Source organism: Lissotriton vulgaris, chromosome 5 (genome assembly GCF_964263255.1).
Source record: "Lissotriton vulgaris chromosome 5, aLisVul1.2, whole genome shotgun sequence".
Classification (NCBI taxonomy): domain Eukaryota; kingdom Metazoa; phylum Chordata; class Amphibia; order Caudata; family Salamandridae; genus Lissotriton; species Lissotriton vulgaris.
The window spans coordinates 810,848,144-810,866,292 of NC_141693.1; the positions used below are offsets into that span (position 1 = coordinate 810,848,144).

The 18,149-nt window shown below is 45.2% G+C and overlaps 1 protein-coding gene across 1 annotated transcript in view; it reads left to right on the forward strand.

Annotated features, from left to right (window-relative positions):
* OIT3 (oncoprotein induced transcript 3) overlaps nt 1-18,149 on the forward strand; it is a 686,203-nt gene that overhangs the window by 388,107 nt on the left and 279,947 nt on the right. The window contains exon 4 of the mRNA XM_086922283.1: nt 12,110-12,232. Coding sequence (XP_086778409.1) covers nt 12,110-12,232 — 123 coding nt within the window. The remainder of the gene's footprint in view (nt 1-12,109; nt 12,233-18,149) is intronic.

An 18,149-nucleotide genomic window follows, 5' to 3' on the forward strand; every position in this document is an offset into this window, starting at 1 on the left:
AAGACACTTTGGCTTTATTTCTCGCCCGCACGTTTGGTTTTTTTCTTTTCTTTAATGCGGTGAAATAAAGCCGAAGTGTCTTCAGCTTTTACAGTTCTTTGCATGTGTGTTTGTTTTCATTTATGGGCACAGTTATTCTGGGGCTTGCTTTGTACCGGTGACACAACATACAAAGCAAGCCCCGGAATAACTATACCCATTAAAGAAAAAAAACACGGATGCAAAGAACTCTGGGTTTATGCCCGAGGTTTGCGTTTGCCCGTGCCCTGCGGTCTGTGACTGGGGCACAAGTATATTTCACATGGCTGTTCCTAGGTCTGCTGTTCACCACGTCCCTCCACCGGAATACTTCAGTCTACAAGTTATTCAGAGACCCTCACAGAGCTCACAGGCAGCCCACCTACTTGGTGTATGTTATTGTGAGCGGGAGCGTCTATAAAGTCATATTTATGCCCGTGGTCCCTCTCTTTTCCAGCCTCAGTCTTTACATCTCCACTTGGTCTTGGCTACATTCCCCTTCCTCGAACACTCACCCCTTCCTACCTGTACTCGATCCAGTCCGAGTTTTCTCTCCCTTAAGTCCTCTCAAGGCTCCCGCTGTCTTTCCGGTCCCCACGTTTTCCTCTCCTTTTATACCACCGCACTTGTCCCCTTCATCTTATCTCCCCTTCTCTTCCCTTTCTATGGTTCAGAGGTTTCTCTTGCCCACTTTCCCACCCTCTCTACCCCCACCCCCCTCTGCTTACCTGCTGCTCAGTACTGCGGCTGGTCCTCTGAGAATAGCGGCACCCTGCACCCGGTAGGTCCTTTGTCCCCAATAGTATCCCGATGATTTTGCCAATGCCCGACTCCACTGCCCTCGCTCTGCTCTTGTTGCTGACCTCTGCTGATCTACCCTGCACAGGTGCGCTCTTTACCTGTTTCTGCCACACGGTCCAATCACAGCTCTGGCCCAAGCGAGGGCGGGCAGGGCAAAAGTTACCACCAACCGTTTTATGCGTAAGTGTCGCACAGTGGTCTATGGTTAATAGTGACTCGTGTCTATGGGTCTAACTGCAGTCTTAAATGTGTTAGTAAAAGTTATAGGTATTCATTCCAGTGCGAAACAAGTCTGTGCCGTAACTTTACTTTCAAAGGGCTGTGAAGATTAATCGTTTTCTGACAAGAACAAGCATTTGCAATGTAAGACGTCTCGCAATTGTGAGATTTGAGCTATTAGCACTATAAATGACGATGCCTTTTATTTATGTGTTTAAAATCCTGACATAATAGAAGGCATTGTCATTTACAATACCAATAGGTCAAAATGTCTACAATGCGAGACTTATTGCATTGCAAATGTTTTTTTAGTTTTTTTAGAGTGACTGTACAGACATGTCCAATCCAACCATGTTGTGTCTCGCTACCGCACTGGCAGTTGCATTAGAGGGGTCCATGGGCATTAATACACGAAAAGTAAATTGCCCTCTTGTTCCCCATTTTGGCAGTAAAAGACAGCCATATTGAAGTGCAGTGGGTCGTGACTTTGAACCTGGGGCTGCATTAAGGCTGTCTATTCCGCTTCTCCAGGAGCCCACAAGGTTGGGACACATCCAGCCTTGCAGCACAGTTGTTTGTCAAAAACTCCACATCACTGGGCCCTTTAGAAACACGCATTGGCATAGCCAATAGGTCTCGCCTTTGGGACCTTATAAGTGTTTAGCCATGCAATAGTTGATGTTGTTGCACAAAGGATATTGTGCTGGATAACTAAACACTTATAAGGTTCCAAAGGCGAGACCTATTGGCTGTGCCAATGCTTGTTTTACATTACTGCTGCCAATTGAGGTGATCACTGGTGATAATCTTGTATATGATAGCCTCTAATGTAATTTGTCTGATATGGTCCAGAATATTAGTAGTTCGGGATGATTTTCATTGAACGTTAAGTAGCTCTTATTTCAGAAAAGGTTGGAGACCTCTGTGTTGTTCACATCTTAGATACTGAGCTATGTTTTAAGTATAGAAAAGGCATTGACTTTGTAAGCCAGTGGCGTAGCTAGACCTTTGGGCCCCTTGACGGTCCCTGCGTTAGCCGCCTCGCGTCGGCTGCAACGCATGTAAGAGCATGAGGGGTTGCTGGCAATTCCGGCTTTTGCTGCCCCGTGACAGCCGTAGGTAAGAACAGGGGAGAGGCCGCTGACCCTAAAACTTGTGCCACCCCACCCCCCACCCCTACTCCCTCTTACTACAGCACTGTTGTAAACACTAAATAAAACTACTAAATAAAGACACAAATAGCTGTATGTTGTTTTGCCGCATTCGAAGGACAGCATGGAGGGTATTCTTGGCAAATAATCATTTTAAAGGTAAGAATGAAGTGGCTGGAAAAGCAGCCCCCTGATTGGCCACTCTTGGAAGCGCTTCCCCTCACTCTTCGGGTCATCCATGCTTCGGTTAAGCAGAGTTCAGCTCAGCTCTGCTACTCTCCCCTGCTCTGTGTGCAGCTCATCTCCCTGGAATGAACTTCGTTTATTAATTATGGCTCGTGTCCAGAAGAGCTCGGGACAATCGACCTCACATAAATGAATACCAATGACCCAGAGGGAAGAGGGCGTGATTAACGGCGCATTTCAATGGCCCAAAATGCGGATTTTTATGTTCCATTGATTTTTCACGATCAATGGCTTGTATCTGCATAAATAGGCTGCACTAGCACATATGGTAATATCTTTATTTATGTTATTTGTTCATTTTGAAGGTGTCCACGACCACGTTGCCAACGGCAAGCAGTAGATTTATTACTGGGGCATTCAAATGAGATATTACAATTAGAAATAGAGGATTTAGACGGTGAACTGCACGAATTGTGTTTAGTGTGGGTAAAGCACAGCTCGACGTCACCGCGTCCAAGCCTTTCCCATGGAAACAGAGAGAAGTAACTGGGGAAGGACTAGAATAGTTTTGCTACATATATGATTTTTTTCCCTTTTTATATTTATTTTATTGGTTTTAAATTCTACAGATCTACAGTGCAATTGACAAATAAACGCTTAACAGAAAATCTCTTTAAAGTAGATACCTCTTCAGCTGTTGATAAAAAAACCACGTAGATTTGGCGAATTTAGGAGAGTTAATGGTCGGAACATTGCTCTGCACTGTTGCACACACAACATTGTCATATTATCATAGACCAAGCAACACATGGGAAATACAAAGAAAAGTAACAGTTCATTCGCCTCACAGGGCACGGACGTTTCTCCATTCCCTATTGTTCCATGAGTTGGGCCTTCAAAAATATGTGAAAGAACTACACATTTTGAATTTCCATCAATTAATTCCAGCTTGTGCCTGAAACTACAAAATGTATTTGCGAGTGAGCAGGGCAATTATAATCAGATGTATTTCGCTCCGATAAAATGCTTTATAAGAGTAAAAAAACAGCCATATTTTTGGTTTCATATTCACATGAAATAAGGGACAGCAAACAACCATTTCATTCACTGGAAATGGGACAGTGTTAGTATTGGACAAACGATAATGTTTTCTTTGTTATTGGCCCTGCGAAGGGGTGGGTTTTGATGTTAAATGACCTAGGGGCATATTATCAAGAAAGGGCATACATTATCGCCGCTTTTATCGGCAGGAAACTGCCGATAAAGCGGCGATAATGGGCTTGATAATATGCTCTATGGAATTCCAATCGAAGCCCATGTTACATGTCTTCACATCTAACATGGGCTTCGATTGGAATTCATAAAGCATATTATCAAGCCCATTATCGCCGCTTTATCGGCAGTTTCCTGCCGATAAAAGCGGCGATAATGTAAGGCCCTTACTTGATAATATGCCCCCAACTTCTGTACCTTGACAGTTCTTCGTGATGCTGTACTGCACAATTCTTCGTTATGCTGTATTGCTTGATGTCACATCCGCCTTTTGTAAGGTCTTAAAATAAAATCAATAAAAAACAAATCATAACCATTTCATTGTAAAGGACTGAGCATGCCCGAGGTCACATCAACTAAAGGCGAAAGTCTATTTACTTAAGCTGTAAGACTACACTTCTTCCACACCTCCTTGACATGGAGAATACATTTACAAGCATTGGTCCTCCAGTGCCCTCATCACTTCAGGAGGTACTTCCATAAACATCATGAACAACACCAAAAATTGGACCAAACAGGCCCTAATTCAGGAAGGTTTTGAGAAGTAAGCCTGGCATATGATGTCCACTAGTTCTAGTGGGCACCTTGTACCAGTCTAATCAACCCTTATTGATGGTGGTTGTAAAGTCAACCTTATAGAAAGCTATCGTAATAGTAGCATGAACCAGCAGTCTTCAGGCTAAGGCGAGTTAAGCAAGTTGTTTTACCATATATAATCCCTTGAATACCAAATGAAAGGACGCCACACAAGGTATATATCAAATATATATGTATTTAATCTAAACACAACCCCTGTGCACTCTTTATGAGGTCAGAGGTAAAAATACAATACAAGTCACACAGTTAATACACAATAAGTTGAATAGTATACATTATGCCCTAGGGGCCTCCCTAACCATATACTAAGAAAGTGGCATAAGTACTACGTGAGAGTTAGAAAGCAGGCGTAGGGCTTGTAGAATCGCTGGGGCTACACTAAGCAACCAAAGGTTAAGAAGTATGAGACCCACGAAAGTCGCGTGCAGTGTCTAAACACAGGCGCAGGCTCCCATTGACTTTCTATGGAGTTTCTTAAAAGTTACAAAGTTACAAGTTAAGGACACTTCCGGATGGACTAGGACGAAACCCTTTTAGACTTAGACACTAGGAGGGCCAATGCCCTCGAGACTACCAGAGTACTCGTGTTACCTCACCTACGGAAGCCGGGTGCATAGGTGTCTTTTGATGTCGGGTTTCGTTGTTGTTTTCTATGGAGAGCTGTAAAGAAATGCTGCAGGCGACCAGAGGAAAAGTGTCGGGGTGGATCCAAGGGTGGATCAGAGATGTGAAGAACCTGAAAGCAGAGGGGACAGAGTCTGGGTCACTAGCCAGTGACCAGGAATGAACCAGGAAGGAACCAGGGAATGTCGCGTGCTTGAAGATGAAGAAGGTGAGTTTGTCTCTTCAGCCACAAGGTCCAGGACGCATAAACAATGACCAGGAGCTGGATTCGAGCTGTCCCACAATGGATCTAGATGACTGCAGCGTTGGTATCCGGATTGGACCCAACAAGCCTTGGTAACTTTAATCCACACAGGATATCAAGATTGGTTCTGTTGCAGACCAGCAAGGTCTGTGGCGCTTCTCCTTTGCAGAGAAGCTGGGGCAAGCCTTGAGCAACCAGGATCACAAGTTAGATTCAAGATGGCGTCTTCAGGGGGCTCACTAGCCAACAGGCAAGGAACCAGGAAGATGCGTCAAGCACAAATGTGAAGGCGGGGCCCACGCGACACTTGCAGAGTGTGTGGGCCTGGGCTTCAGGTCAAATGATGCTCGGGGCTGGGGCTTCTTGTACCCCAATGCACAACTTACTGAGGCTTCAGAAAAGGAGTGCAGGTAGCAAAATGCAGGATGTCCAAGATGTCCGGTCCCACGTCTCTCGTGTCCGCCACGGGTCTCAGCTTTGCTGTGGATGTGAGTCGGGGTCAGAGAAGTCTGGAAGTCCAGCTCTTGAGTTGCAGAGTCATCGGGTCGCACGTGGAGACTTGAAACTGCAGACCGGCAAAGTTGCTGTTGGTGCCTGTTTGAACAGGATGGTCACTCCTTGACCGCAAGGGAGATGTCTTCCATCTTCTAGTCAGAATAGAATGTCGAAGATCCAAGAGTTCTGTATCAAAGTTTCATTCCAGGATAATCTAAAGGCCTGGGAACACAGCTCCTATACTTATACTAAGGATGGGGGCTGGATTACCTGCCTAGGTCCCTCCTATGGGTGGACCTGAGAAGGGGGTAGTTACACCCCTTTCCCTTTGTCCAGTTTCGTGCCAGAGCTGGGGCTGGAGTGACCCAGCAACTGGTTTGAACCGGGCTATGCATGGAGCACCTTGTGTGCCCCAGGCAGTGTCTAGATGCATTCACTGAATGCAGTCCGCCCTGCCCCAATACACAAAACCCCTGTCTGGGGAGGTGCTGGCACCTCCATGGACAGGAAACTTATTGTCCAGGCCGCCCTTGCTAGAGTTTCCCCCAGCAACAGGAGGTCAGACTCGTGTCTGTGGCAGCAGCATCCATTTTGTGATGCTGAGGCTCTGTTTAACTTTAACCGGGTAAAGCAGTAACATACATGTCTTTTCTACACCTTCCACCAGAATTGGTGGGGGGGGGGGGGGTAGTATTCCAAAGTGTTTTGACATGACATGTTTTGATAAAGCCAAACCAAAGTTAGCATTAACCGCGAGGATTATAATGCACTTAAGAGTATATGGTATGGCTATATCACAGAACAGCTATAAGGAGATGGTTCTGAAAGCTGCAGAGGGGCTCAGCTCATGCTAGGGCACCCTCTAACATAAAACCCAGCACTCTGCCTCCAGGATTGTCGAGGCCTACCATAGGAGTGACTTAGAGGTGCATATGTGTCTATATATAAGGTATATATAGGTATGCTATATCTAAGTAAGGGGTAATTACACCACCTTACCCAGGCTGTGTGAAAAGACCTGTGGTGTCAGTTTGGAAGGCAAACCAGGGGTGGCACAATACATGCTGCAGCCCCTGGTAGGCCTAGGGTACACCTATGCCCTGGGTACCTATGGTATACTATACAGGGGCTCTCAAGAGTGACCCAGTAACCAATCTGGTATGTACCTAAAGTACATAGTATCAATTTAGAGAGCGAACAGCTGGGCTATGGGTCTGATTAGCAGGCCCACAGCCACACTAAAGTCGAAAAATCTGAGAATCGCAGCAAAAAGTGGGGATGACCACAGGAAGCAGACCCTACTCTCCTACAAAGGTAAACTTACACTTTTGTGTAAGTTGACTCTTTTTCGGTATTCATAAATGTTAGGATTCAGGCTGCAGGTAGTACAAACAAGGCACATGAAGGGCAGGGCCTTAATGAGTGATCAGGGCCTTCATTAGTTCACTGAGGTTGTAGTTTGGTGACGGTCCCTAACTCTCTTAAAAGAACGTCTCCCCTGTAAGCTGATGCTTGGCTTACTGTTCCTGACTAGTGACCACACCCCTCCCTTGTTCCTGTTTCCTGTGGTGGTGTTTCCTGCTTGTTGCCTTAGTTTCCTTCTCGAGCTACATACTTCACGAGCTGTTGAAGTGCCCTTGGAGCCCTGCTTTGTGTCCGGGGTCTCCCGGTTTTCACGTGAGTGCCGCTGCTCCGCTCCCTATCCCCTTTGGAGCTGGCCAGCGCGCCACGCTTTTCCCTCCTTCCCCCCTGCCCATCAGCGTGTGTGACGCTGCTCCGCTCCATACCCCTTTGGGAGCCGGCGAGCGTGCCACGCCGCTTCTTCCTTCCCCCAGCTTGTCGGCGTGTGTAGCGCGGCCCCGCTCCATTCCTCACCCGAGCTGGCCAGTGCGCCTCGCCATATCCTTTCCTTGTCCTACCTGGCAGCGTGTGTGTAGCTGCTCCACTTCATACCTCCTCAGGAGCCGGCCAGCACACCACGCCATTTTGTTTTAATTTTTCCTCGCTTTTTCCTGTACTCGTGCATGCAGCTGATCCGCTACATACCTCACCGGATTCGGTCAGCGCGACACGGCACATTTGACCTTCGTACCTGCCTGTTAGGTGAACGAAGCTACTCCGCTCCATTTTTTCCATGGGAGCCAGCTAGTGCTTCACCTATTGAATTACCTTTTTATTTTGTGTATAAGACTAACTGCTTCACCTACCTGATATTCTGTGGAGCCAGTTTGTCTGTCTGAGATTACCTCACACAATATTTTGTGTTTCCTTAGTACCCTTCAGACTCCCACCTGTTAATCCATGCTATCCCGGGTAATCTAGTGTGAATGTGGATGAGAGTGAAATTCCTGTGTCCCTTATGTATTCCTCCTCCCAATAGTCTCCTTAAGACTTCCCTGTAGACTTATCTGGGACAGTTCCACTGCCTGTGATATTCCAGGAGATACTGGGACATTCTAGCTGGTAAGTGAACTATAATTATGGACACTGACATGCATTAATGCTCTAAGACTTTTTTCTAGTTCATTTAGTTAATTTAAGGTCAAACCCGTTTGCATCTTTGTTTTTTAGCACTCCGTCCATCCAGTTCCACCTCACCAGCGTTACCTGTTTTCTTCACTTCTCATATTATCTTTCCTTTAGTCTTGGGTGACTACACACCTGGGGTCTGCTATTTCTTCTCTCATTGTACACAACGTAATTGAGTTTCAGAATTCATATTGGTTTTGAATAAACTTTGTTTGGCTGAACGGTGCTACATACTGGCTGAGTTTTCATTGCCCCTAATAATGTTTGAAATATTGCATTGCCTTTGTATATGATTTAGTCCACACAGAAATATCTGTGATACACAAATATCAATGTTTAAAATGAGTTGCATGTGAATTTTTTTTTCTCGAGGATTACTATCATTCTTTTGGTTACAGTAAAAGCACAGACAGTTCAAGTTCACTTAGAAGCCAACATGCCTGTGCACCTTCTGCATGAAGCTCCTATTGAGTGTCACAAAATGGAACCTGAATCAAAAATGTATTCCACATTCCCTCCTCTGACATGCAATAGTCATTTAATCAAGCTCAATGGCCATCATTTTTCTTGCTTCCTGCTCACTGGGAGACTCGGCTTTGTCTCAGGGGCCTACACATTTTAGGGATGTTGGATGCATCGTGGCACAACCGTTACTATGCAAAGAAGTACCAAGATACCAAGTCCCATCAAAACTGCCTCCAGTATCATGTTCCCCATCTACCTATCTAGGGGTCAGGGAATCCCATACCCTACTTCCTGTATCTTTCTTGCTACCTTTCTTATCTGATGGATCTAATTTATTGCCTTCCTAATGATGCCGCTGTTGTCCAGTATGTAGGCATCACACTTTTGGCTTACCACTTGGCACGCTCCTCCTCCCTTAGTCAACAAAATATCAAATGCTATCCTATTTTGTATAACTACTGTCCTCATTTGTTTTATTTCATATGTAATATTCTCCAGGCAGCTGTTGTTTCATCAGATGAATCCTTACTCAATTTTGCGAGCTCATTTATTCTATGCTATTTTCAGACACCCCTGCTGTGGCATTATTATCCCAAGGCCCGTTGGAATTAAATCATTTGGCCATTGTTCAGTACCTCGTCATTCCCTTACTTGCTTCATGTCCCACTCCAGGAAAATGTTGAACATGAAACATTGTGGGCGCATCAATGGATAGGTGGCAACTCCCATACCAATCTCAAGGCAGATGGTAGTAAGCTGATGTTCTACACACAAAATGCATTCTCTTCTATCCAATCACCTCAGGAGAGGACCCCTTAGCCTTCCATTCTTTCCCACAACAAGTGTGTAAACATATGTGATATAGGCACTTAGGCATGTGCTGGTACCCATATATATTGCTATCCAGAGATATGTCTCCTGTTAAATGCATCAGGTAATCAATAAGATAGCATTTCTTAATTTTTTCGCTGCTACTTTTGAGAATAGCTTACAAAGGAGCTGGACAATAAATGGGGTGGTTCGGAAGTACTTTGGTACTACTTTTTCCTGTGCTATTTTTAACTTTGGAATCTCATGCTTGTTTTCTAGTGGACCCCCCCAGGCTTTTGTTCCTCAATCCTACCCTAGGAATTATGTCATACTGTTTTTTTCTGATAATTCTTCTGGGTTGGTGTTCCTTGTTATGGAACAGGTGATATTCAGGGCCTCATTTTTGAGTTTTTGCCATAGAGCAGCGCTAGCGGCATTCCTGCAGCGCTGCCCTATGGCAAAAGAAAAGGGCAGGAATTTGCGGTATCTCTCAGATACGGCACATTCCTGTCCTTTTCCTCAGTGCTGGCGCACAATTGGCAGCCGTGCCCCAACACAGCCACCTTTGCACTATGGTGCCTGCATTGCAGGGATGATTATTTTTGTGTCAGAAGGGAAACCTTCCTGCACAAAAACATCAGAAGAGGCTTTTTCCTCTTTCTATGTGTGCTGCAGAATACAGCACTCATTGAAAATAGACAAATGAGGAGAAATAAAGATATTTCTGCTCGTTGTGCCTCCCTTATGCCTCCCCTGCGGAGGCATACATTTTTGGCACTGCCTCAGAGTTACGATTTCTCACAAATCTGGGGCAGTGTCAAAAAGTCAGGGTTGTTGCTGTGTACACCCCCAGCAACACCCATTGCACGCCCCTTTAGCATAGAAAACTGCGTTAAATGGAGTGATAGTTACAAGACAGCATTAAGCCAAAAAAGTGGCTTAGTGCTGCATGGGAAATATGGAGCAGGCTACTGTGCCATCGGAACATCACAAAAAGTGACGCACTGGCAGTGCAAGGAGCTTATAAATAAGTCCCTCAGTTGCTTACGTGGTCCCCTTCTAACACCTTCCTGGTGTGTTTTCACTAATATGTTATACTATCCTAGACCAGAAAGCATTTCTTGTATGGAGACACAACTCACAGCTCTTGTTAAAGAGAGAACCGAACAAAGCCATATCTACTAAGATATGGTGCTGTTTTCCACTCTCCCCCTGCTGGTACACTTTAGGCTGCTATGTGCCAACACACACACCCTTTTGTGATTGTGCAAAGTTGTGTGCATTCTGTAAGAACTCGTTTTTGGACTGGAAAGTGACCCTTCCAGTACAGAAACTATTATAAACATATATAAACAAGAAAAATGTAAACATATCTCCTTGTTACGCCTGCCTTGAGGAGGCATAATATTTTGGCACAAATCGCTGTCTACGAATATTAGAATATAGGGATTTATGTTAAAACCCATTGGTGGTTGCATAGGCACACAAATGTACCACCCAGGGAATGCCCTATTGACGCAAAGCAGTGTTTAGTGCATCTTTAAACCTTTCGATGCTGATGACGAGCTCAGCTCGTCATCACCCACGGGTGTCGTGTGCTGATGACGAGCTGAGCTCGTCATAACTGCAGCAAAAGAGCAATTTGCAGCACAGGGGAAAAATCCCCGCAGCAGCCATGTGGTTAAATTACTTTGAGAAACTAGCCCTTGCAAATTTTTATTTGCGTTAAATAGTAAATCCCAGCATAACACTTTGTGTTGGGTTCGCGCAACAAAAGTGCAAAGCATTAGTAAATCTGGGCCTTGGTGTCTTGCTCTTTCATATGAAACAGTATGTTTGCAGACATGAAGAATGAAAGCAGAATTTGTAGTGTGAACGTAAACTCACAAAAAGCATTGAGTAATTTGTGCCAAAAAGCATATTAGTAATAGAACGTTTTTCAAACGGCTTACATTAATCTATCTCAGAATGTGTAGGAACACCCAGAGAGATTCTATCTTTCTTGTATGATTCTATAATGTGCAAACAAATAAATATGTTGCTATAAATATGTTCTTTCTGCTGATCGCTGTTCATTTTAGAAAAACAGATAAGAATAACAATGTAATTTTGGTATTTCGTTTTCTTAAACAGCAGCTGTATTTAAGCTCTGTGCCCTGCCTTTAACCCTAGCTTCTGGTTCTGTCTGTAGGCATTAGTTAATTCATTTTGTTATTACAGACTCTAGAGATTAAGAACTCACACATAATAAGAAAATTAGAGATGAGCTTTTACATAGGGATTGCAGTGTCCCATATACTGCAAATATATTATTTCATTGTACCCTTCCACGGTCTTCCCTATTCCTGATTACATATTGGAAAACTAAAGAGAATTTAAAAAGTGAGAATGATCATTTCTGCCCTTCTGCATTAAGTGCACACCGTTCTCTGTGAAACTCTAGCGAACAACATCAGTTGGTCCTCTTTCTCTACAAGTACTAATACAGGGGTTGGGAGTAGCACCAAAGGGGCACAGCCTACCACTACCCCCTGTATAAGCATGCTGGCTGAATGCAGTAAGGAAAACCTGAAGCAAGAGATGGTGGCAATGCACCAAAGAAACCTTTGAATTTGTGTGGTTATTGTGTTGGTCTTTTTTGCTGTGTCTGTTGGTCTATACAGTAGCTGTGACTTTGCTGTTACTTGTTTTTCCGCAGATGAAAATGAATGCGAACACAATAATGGAGGCTGCAGTGAAGTCTGTGTGAATCTCAAGAACTCGTACCGTTGCGAGTGCGGCGTCGGAAGGATCCTGGGAAAAGATGGCAAGACCTGCAAAGGTGAAATCCCAGTTGAGGCTACAACATGACTTGTCAGCAAAATGTTGTGGCCATGTATATCTTCTACCAGTAACTCACGCACTAGCAAGGGAATAAAAGGAATATGACGTAGCGCCCTAGCCTTACTGCAGGACTTGTTCATGGAAGACTTCCATATGCACATTGAAGGACTGACCATAAACCTTAGTTGGCTACTCTCTGGGCAGCTGACTCCAATAACTCTATTAGAGCCAATGCCTTACAGCTTTAGGGATATTTCACTGCAGGTAAATATGGACCAGCATACAAAAAACAATCTTTGTAAAGATTAGGGAACTACTTCATTTCGATGTAATTTCTATTGCACCATACTTTTGCGACTACATGTGACCTTTATACAAACCTTGTAGCCAGTTGATGTATGTTCTTCTAGATATGTTGAATACGCTACTACACATGATACTTGTGGGGTTTCAACAGCCCATGTACAATATCATATTTTGATTCTTCTATTTCTCTGCTGAAAGGTATTATAGCCTAATACATTTATTTGATGTGTCTTCTCTGCTACGTTGTAAACAATTATTTCCTTGCTGTGTACCTTTCCTTTGAGTGCATCACTGAGTCAAAATGGTCATCTTGTGGCATACGAGTTTAACCACTTACCTTTGAGGTGTTTAAGAGAGGGTTTAAATCTTTAAAGGAAACTACAAATTGAATATACGCGTAGTAGATAACTTGGTATCCATCTGAAGGTTATTATAAGCCTCAGTAAAGTTGAAAATGCACGTTTAACCCCTTCAAATCTCATGACGAGCTCAGCTCATCATGAGCCACGGTGCTCATGACGAGCTGAGCTCGTCATGACCTTTAGAACGCTCGCACGCTGAGCTAATTCCCCTGCTGTGCGAACGTTCTAAAGAAACGGGTGTGGTCATGACAAGCTCAGCTCGTCATGAGCACACGACCACCGTGGCTCATGACGAGCTGACCTCGTCATGAGCACATGGGCGCTGTGCGCGCCCCCGCCCCCCAGCACAGCATGGGAATTTGCCCAGCTGCGAAGGGGTTGAAACAGTTCAGTGGTGGCAGCCATCTTTTTCCCATAGCTCTGAAGCCAGGAATCACCACACCTCCTAAACAGTAAACGCCACACCTACTATGAAGGTAGGCTGAGGCATGTGTCCCCCGACATCAACTTGGTGAGATGTTGGAGGTGTGCAAGATGGAATGGAGTGTTGGTATGTAAGCGTGGATTAATATGGTTTGAAGGGAAATCAAATCCCACAAAAAAAGAGGAGGCCCGGAAAGATTTTAAAACCAGCAGTTATTTTCTCGCAATTCCTAAACTCAAAAGACACACTGAAATACCAAGGCCTGGGAAATGGCCTAATGAACTGACATATAACCTGAGATGTGAGAGGAATGTTTCCTTTTTCAGACGAAAACCATCACCCCCAATGGGTGGCATGCTTCATCGCAGGGATCCTCCTCACACCACAGCAGAGTTGTGGTGTGGGCTTCAGCTTCTAAAGAACTTAGGAGGAGCTTTTTGGATGTTTTTGATAAGGCCCTCTGAGTGTGAAATGCATGGGTCACTTTATGAGTGACATTCGACTCTGGCATAGGGTATCAGAATGTTCTGACGGTATTCAATCTCTCTACATGTCCTGTAAAACTAGATTCCCTCATGGTTTGGGGGGCCACTTTCATTGCATGTTTATGTTTTTTGGCACTAATTATCACATTGATGGTGCATATTAGAGTGATTAATTGGATGTCCTGACGAATACCCCTACACCTTAGATAAGGGTAATTTGAAGGCAGAAACATATTGATGAAAGACCACAGCGCAATCAGGGTTCTACAAACTTTTCCCTGATTACTCACTTCTGAGTATTTTTTTATCCTATCCCCAACAGACAACCATAAAGACTATCATCTGTTGTGGCGTCTTAACTTCACTTTATTCAATTTTTCATAACAGTCACTCATACATTTGACTACCTTATAAAAAACATCAGAAGAGCTCCTCCAAATTTCTTTAGAAGTTGTAGCCCACATCACACCTCTGTTCTGGTGTGAGGAGGTACCCTACGATGAAGCATGCCACCTATTGGTGGGTGAGGGTATTCGCCTGAAAAAGGCAACATTTCCCTCACATCTCAGGTTACATGTGAGTTCATTAGGTCATTTCCCAGACCTTGGTATTTCAGTGTGTGTGTGTTGGTTTGAAGGAAGCCATTATGTGTGAGGCAAACAGAGATTTCAGATATTTACCTTAGTGCGCCAACACTAAAAGTCGTTCCTCTGCAGTTTTGTTGTTCCTTCACTAATTGCACATTGTATTTAAAGAAAAACATATATTTTAAAATGTTTTTGAAGCACCCTAAGGACCCTAAGGACTGGCAGAAACATGTATTTAAACAGCGCACCATTGCCCAGCATGTATCTAAAAGTAAACATTCATTAGAAACGACTGGGGATCTCAGAACATTAAACAGTATATACAATTTTAACCCAATGCTCCATCTCATTGATTTGCAATATTTTTAGTATGCATGACTGGGGAAACCTAACAAAATGAATTCCTAATAAACCTAACAATAAAGTAGCAAAAAGTAACATTAGAGTTCTCCTTCAAAACCCACCCACGAAATTGCATTCATATCACTGTTGTGAAATCCTAGCTAGCTAGAAAATGGCTTCAAACTAAGCTTGTTAGGGCAGCATTTGATTAACAGATGCATGTTTTGAGTTTTCAGTTGTAACTCGATTTCTCATGTTTGGTTTAAATCTTTGCATTTGGTATCAAGCCGAAGTACTTTCAAGAACAACGATATTCCAGTTAAACTGACATCCCTTTCGTACTCTTGCCTTTAAACTTTAAATCACGGTATGAAGCCACTTTAAAACGGCTGAGCATGCTAGGTCTCCCTAACATTTTAGACAGTAATAGGGGATTTGAGGCTTGGGGAGGGCAGGCTTTAGGGAAGGATGGTCAATTCAGAGGGGGGGGGGGGTGCCCTTCTAGACGCCAAGTGAGGGACCCTATGTCTGCGGGGGGTGCGTCATCTTTGTCAGTTGTTTGCTGGAAGTGCACGAGTAAGATATCGGAGTGCTTCTTCCTCTGCAACATCATATTTGCGTACTGCCCCAGTCCATTTCGCCACTGGATGGCCCTCAGGTGCACACCAGTGTAGTGTAATTGCTTGCTTGGCCAGGGGGAGGGACCAGGGCTTTGAGGCGTGTTTGCACCTTGAGTTGCTTCCGACACTTGGATAAGCCTTGTGAGCAGGTTTCCCAACTTTGAATGTCCTGTAGTCCTGTGACTTTCCACAGCGTGGCATGAATGGCACCCCGATACTTTTGTGGAACAGTGGAGGACCATAAAATGTGTTTAAGTGTTACGTTGGAGGTCTGACATCGGGGGCAAGCGAATTGTGACTCTGGGAAGTGGCAGTGGAGCTGCACAGGTGTTAGATAGGCCCTGTGCAAGATGAAGTACTATATGTTCTTGAATCATGAGTTTCGGGAGATCTTTTGGGGGAATTCATGTGCCCTCCTCCTTTCTCTATTGTGGAGCACTCTACCTAACTCCTTCTCCCATTTTGGCGAAGTATAATGAGTGGGGTGGCCGACAACTCTCGTATGGCTTTTTAGAACCAGGTGATGAGGTGGTGACTGGGTTCCATGATCAACACTGTCTGAAGTACTGGTTGTGCCATGGGTTCCCCCCAGATAGGTCCCAGAGATGCAGGCAGGTGTTTGTGAGTTGCCTGTGGAGGAGGAACCGCCCTGGGAGGAGCTCGATTTCCTCAGCCAGTTGGTCAAAGGGGAGGAGGTGGCGCTCTGAAAAGAGGGCTCCCACCTCAAGTTCCCCGACTGTGTAATAACCTTGGCCACGAGTCAAGCCAACCAGGGGCAGCATGGGGGTATAGAGTGGGGTCTTCCGGGAGACACAATGTATGCTAGCCATACTAGTCTTCTCTAGCAACCCCTGTTTGGGTTAGGGCGACATGGGTTGTGCTCTTGGTTGAAGCAAACAACAAATTGCTGGACCTGGAGTCTGAGCAGACCTCCCCAATATAGCACCCAATGGGACAGCCATTGGAGTTGCACCACCAGGAAGTACGCCTTGAAGGATGGGTCTTCGAGGCCTCCCAGGTCTACCGGCAACTGTAGTTTGTCCGGGGCATGGCGCCTGCGCAGGCCAAACAAGCAAGGAGTTATCAACGTTCACCTCTCGCAGTTGGAGGTCAGGGCTGAGTGGGTAGATGGTTGATTTGTCCAATTAACTCAAAGTCCAGGTACTGTGGCGAAGTCCACTAGCGTGACTTTTGGGTGGGGAGGTCCTCCGTTATGTCCTGCATATAGAGGAGTAGGCCGTTTGTGTCCAGTGACACTGTTTGTCTCCAACCCGCCAGCCGGATGCCCCATTTCTAATCCCCCCTTCCATAGACATGTGGCCAAGGAATTCATAGCAAGCGCAAATAATAGGGAGGAGAGCTGGCATCCCTGTTTTGTTCATTGGGATATCAGGAAGGGAGATGAGATGTTGCGGCCCAAACGGTTCCTAGAGGTGGGGTTCAAGTACAATTGCTTTGTGTACTCTAGAAGTTTGGGTACTACCCCCATGCTAGTAAGTACTGTGAATAGATAAGGCCAGGTCAGGGTGTCAAATGCCTTCTCTAAGTCAAGGCAGGCGGCATGAGGAAACTAACCCCTCGCCTGATCCTGAACACGAAAGAGGCGGCAAATATTTTGGGAGGTGATACGGCCCAGAACAAAATGGATCTGAGTGCATGAGTTCTGGGAGGACTTGGGCATATAGGTCAGCTAGTATTTTGCTAAGAATTTTGTAGTGTTCCCCATGTATAGGAATGGGACTATAAGAGGCTAACTGGGTGGGGTCCTTGTCTGGTTTTGGAATCAAGATCAGGAGAGACTCACAAACTGCATGGGAAAGCTCACCATCCTTCATGGCTGCATTGTTCTTTGCCGTCAACTGAGGCGCCAGGAAGGCTGAAAAGGTGTTGTAATATTCTAGATGCAGGTCATCCAGGCATAGGGACTAATTTCGGCCAGGTCAAGGGTTGCCTGCTTTACGTCTGCCGATGTGATCTTCGCGTCCAAGGAGCACCTTTCAGCAGTGGGGATTTGGGGAAGTGTGATGTCAGCCAGGAACGTAGCTATTGGTTCCATCTGATTTTGCTGCGGCACCCGATATATGGCAAAGTAATAGTTGTAGAAGGCTTGCAGAATGTTAGTTTGAGTGTAGACCCTGACGCCAGTTAGGGCAACCAATTCTGGGATGGGGCCAGACACTGAGTCTTGTTGGATGAGCCATGCTAGGAGTCTACCAGGCCTATCACTCTCTCAGTGCACCCTGGCAGCGTGGGCCTTAAAGATTTATCACCTCAGACTCTCAAGCTTCTGCTTCCAGAGAGAATGCAGGATTCATGTCAGTCACCTTGCTGAGGTCAGACAAGTTCCACTCAGCCGCCTCCAGTTCTCTCTGGAGTGTCCTGGGAATCCCTGCTATCTGTTGGATGCAGGTTCCTCAAGCCACCACTTTGAAAGCATTCCATTCCAGAATCCTGGTGGTAGTGTTGAAAAAGGGTTAGGGCAGATGACCCTCTTTCGAAGTTGCCCGGCGTTAACCGCCTCTATACCCACTCAAGTTACCAAACAAAGAGGCAGGCGCTGGAGACTGAAGGCAGGAAACAGAGGTTTTATTCCGACGGAGCAGAACACATCAAATCAGACAACAGGGTATCTTCTCGAGGTGCTCTAACCGCATCTCTGAGGCCTGGCCTCTTATACACAGGTTTATGATCTTTATTGCATGTCACACATTCTTGCAATGCTTTGAAGTATGAAAGGACATCCTCGGAATCCCCGCTTTTGGCCCGTTCCCACACACATTTACAGTTGA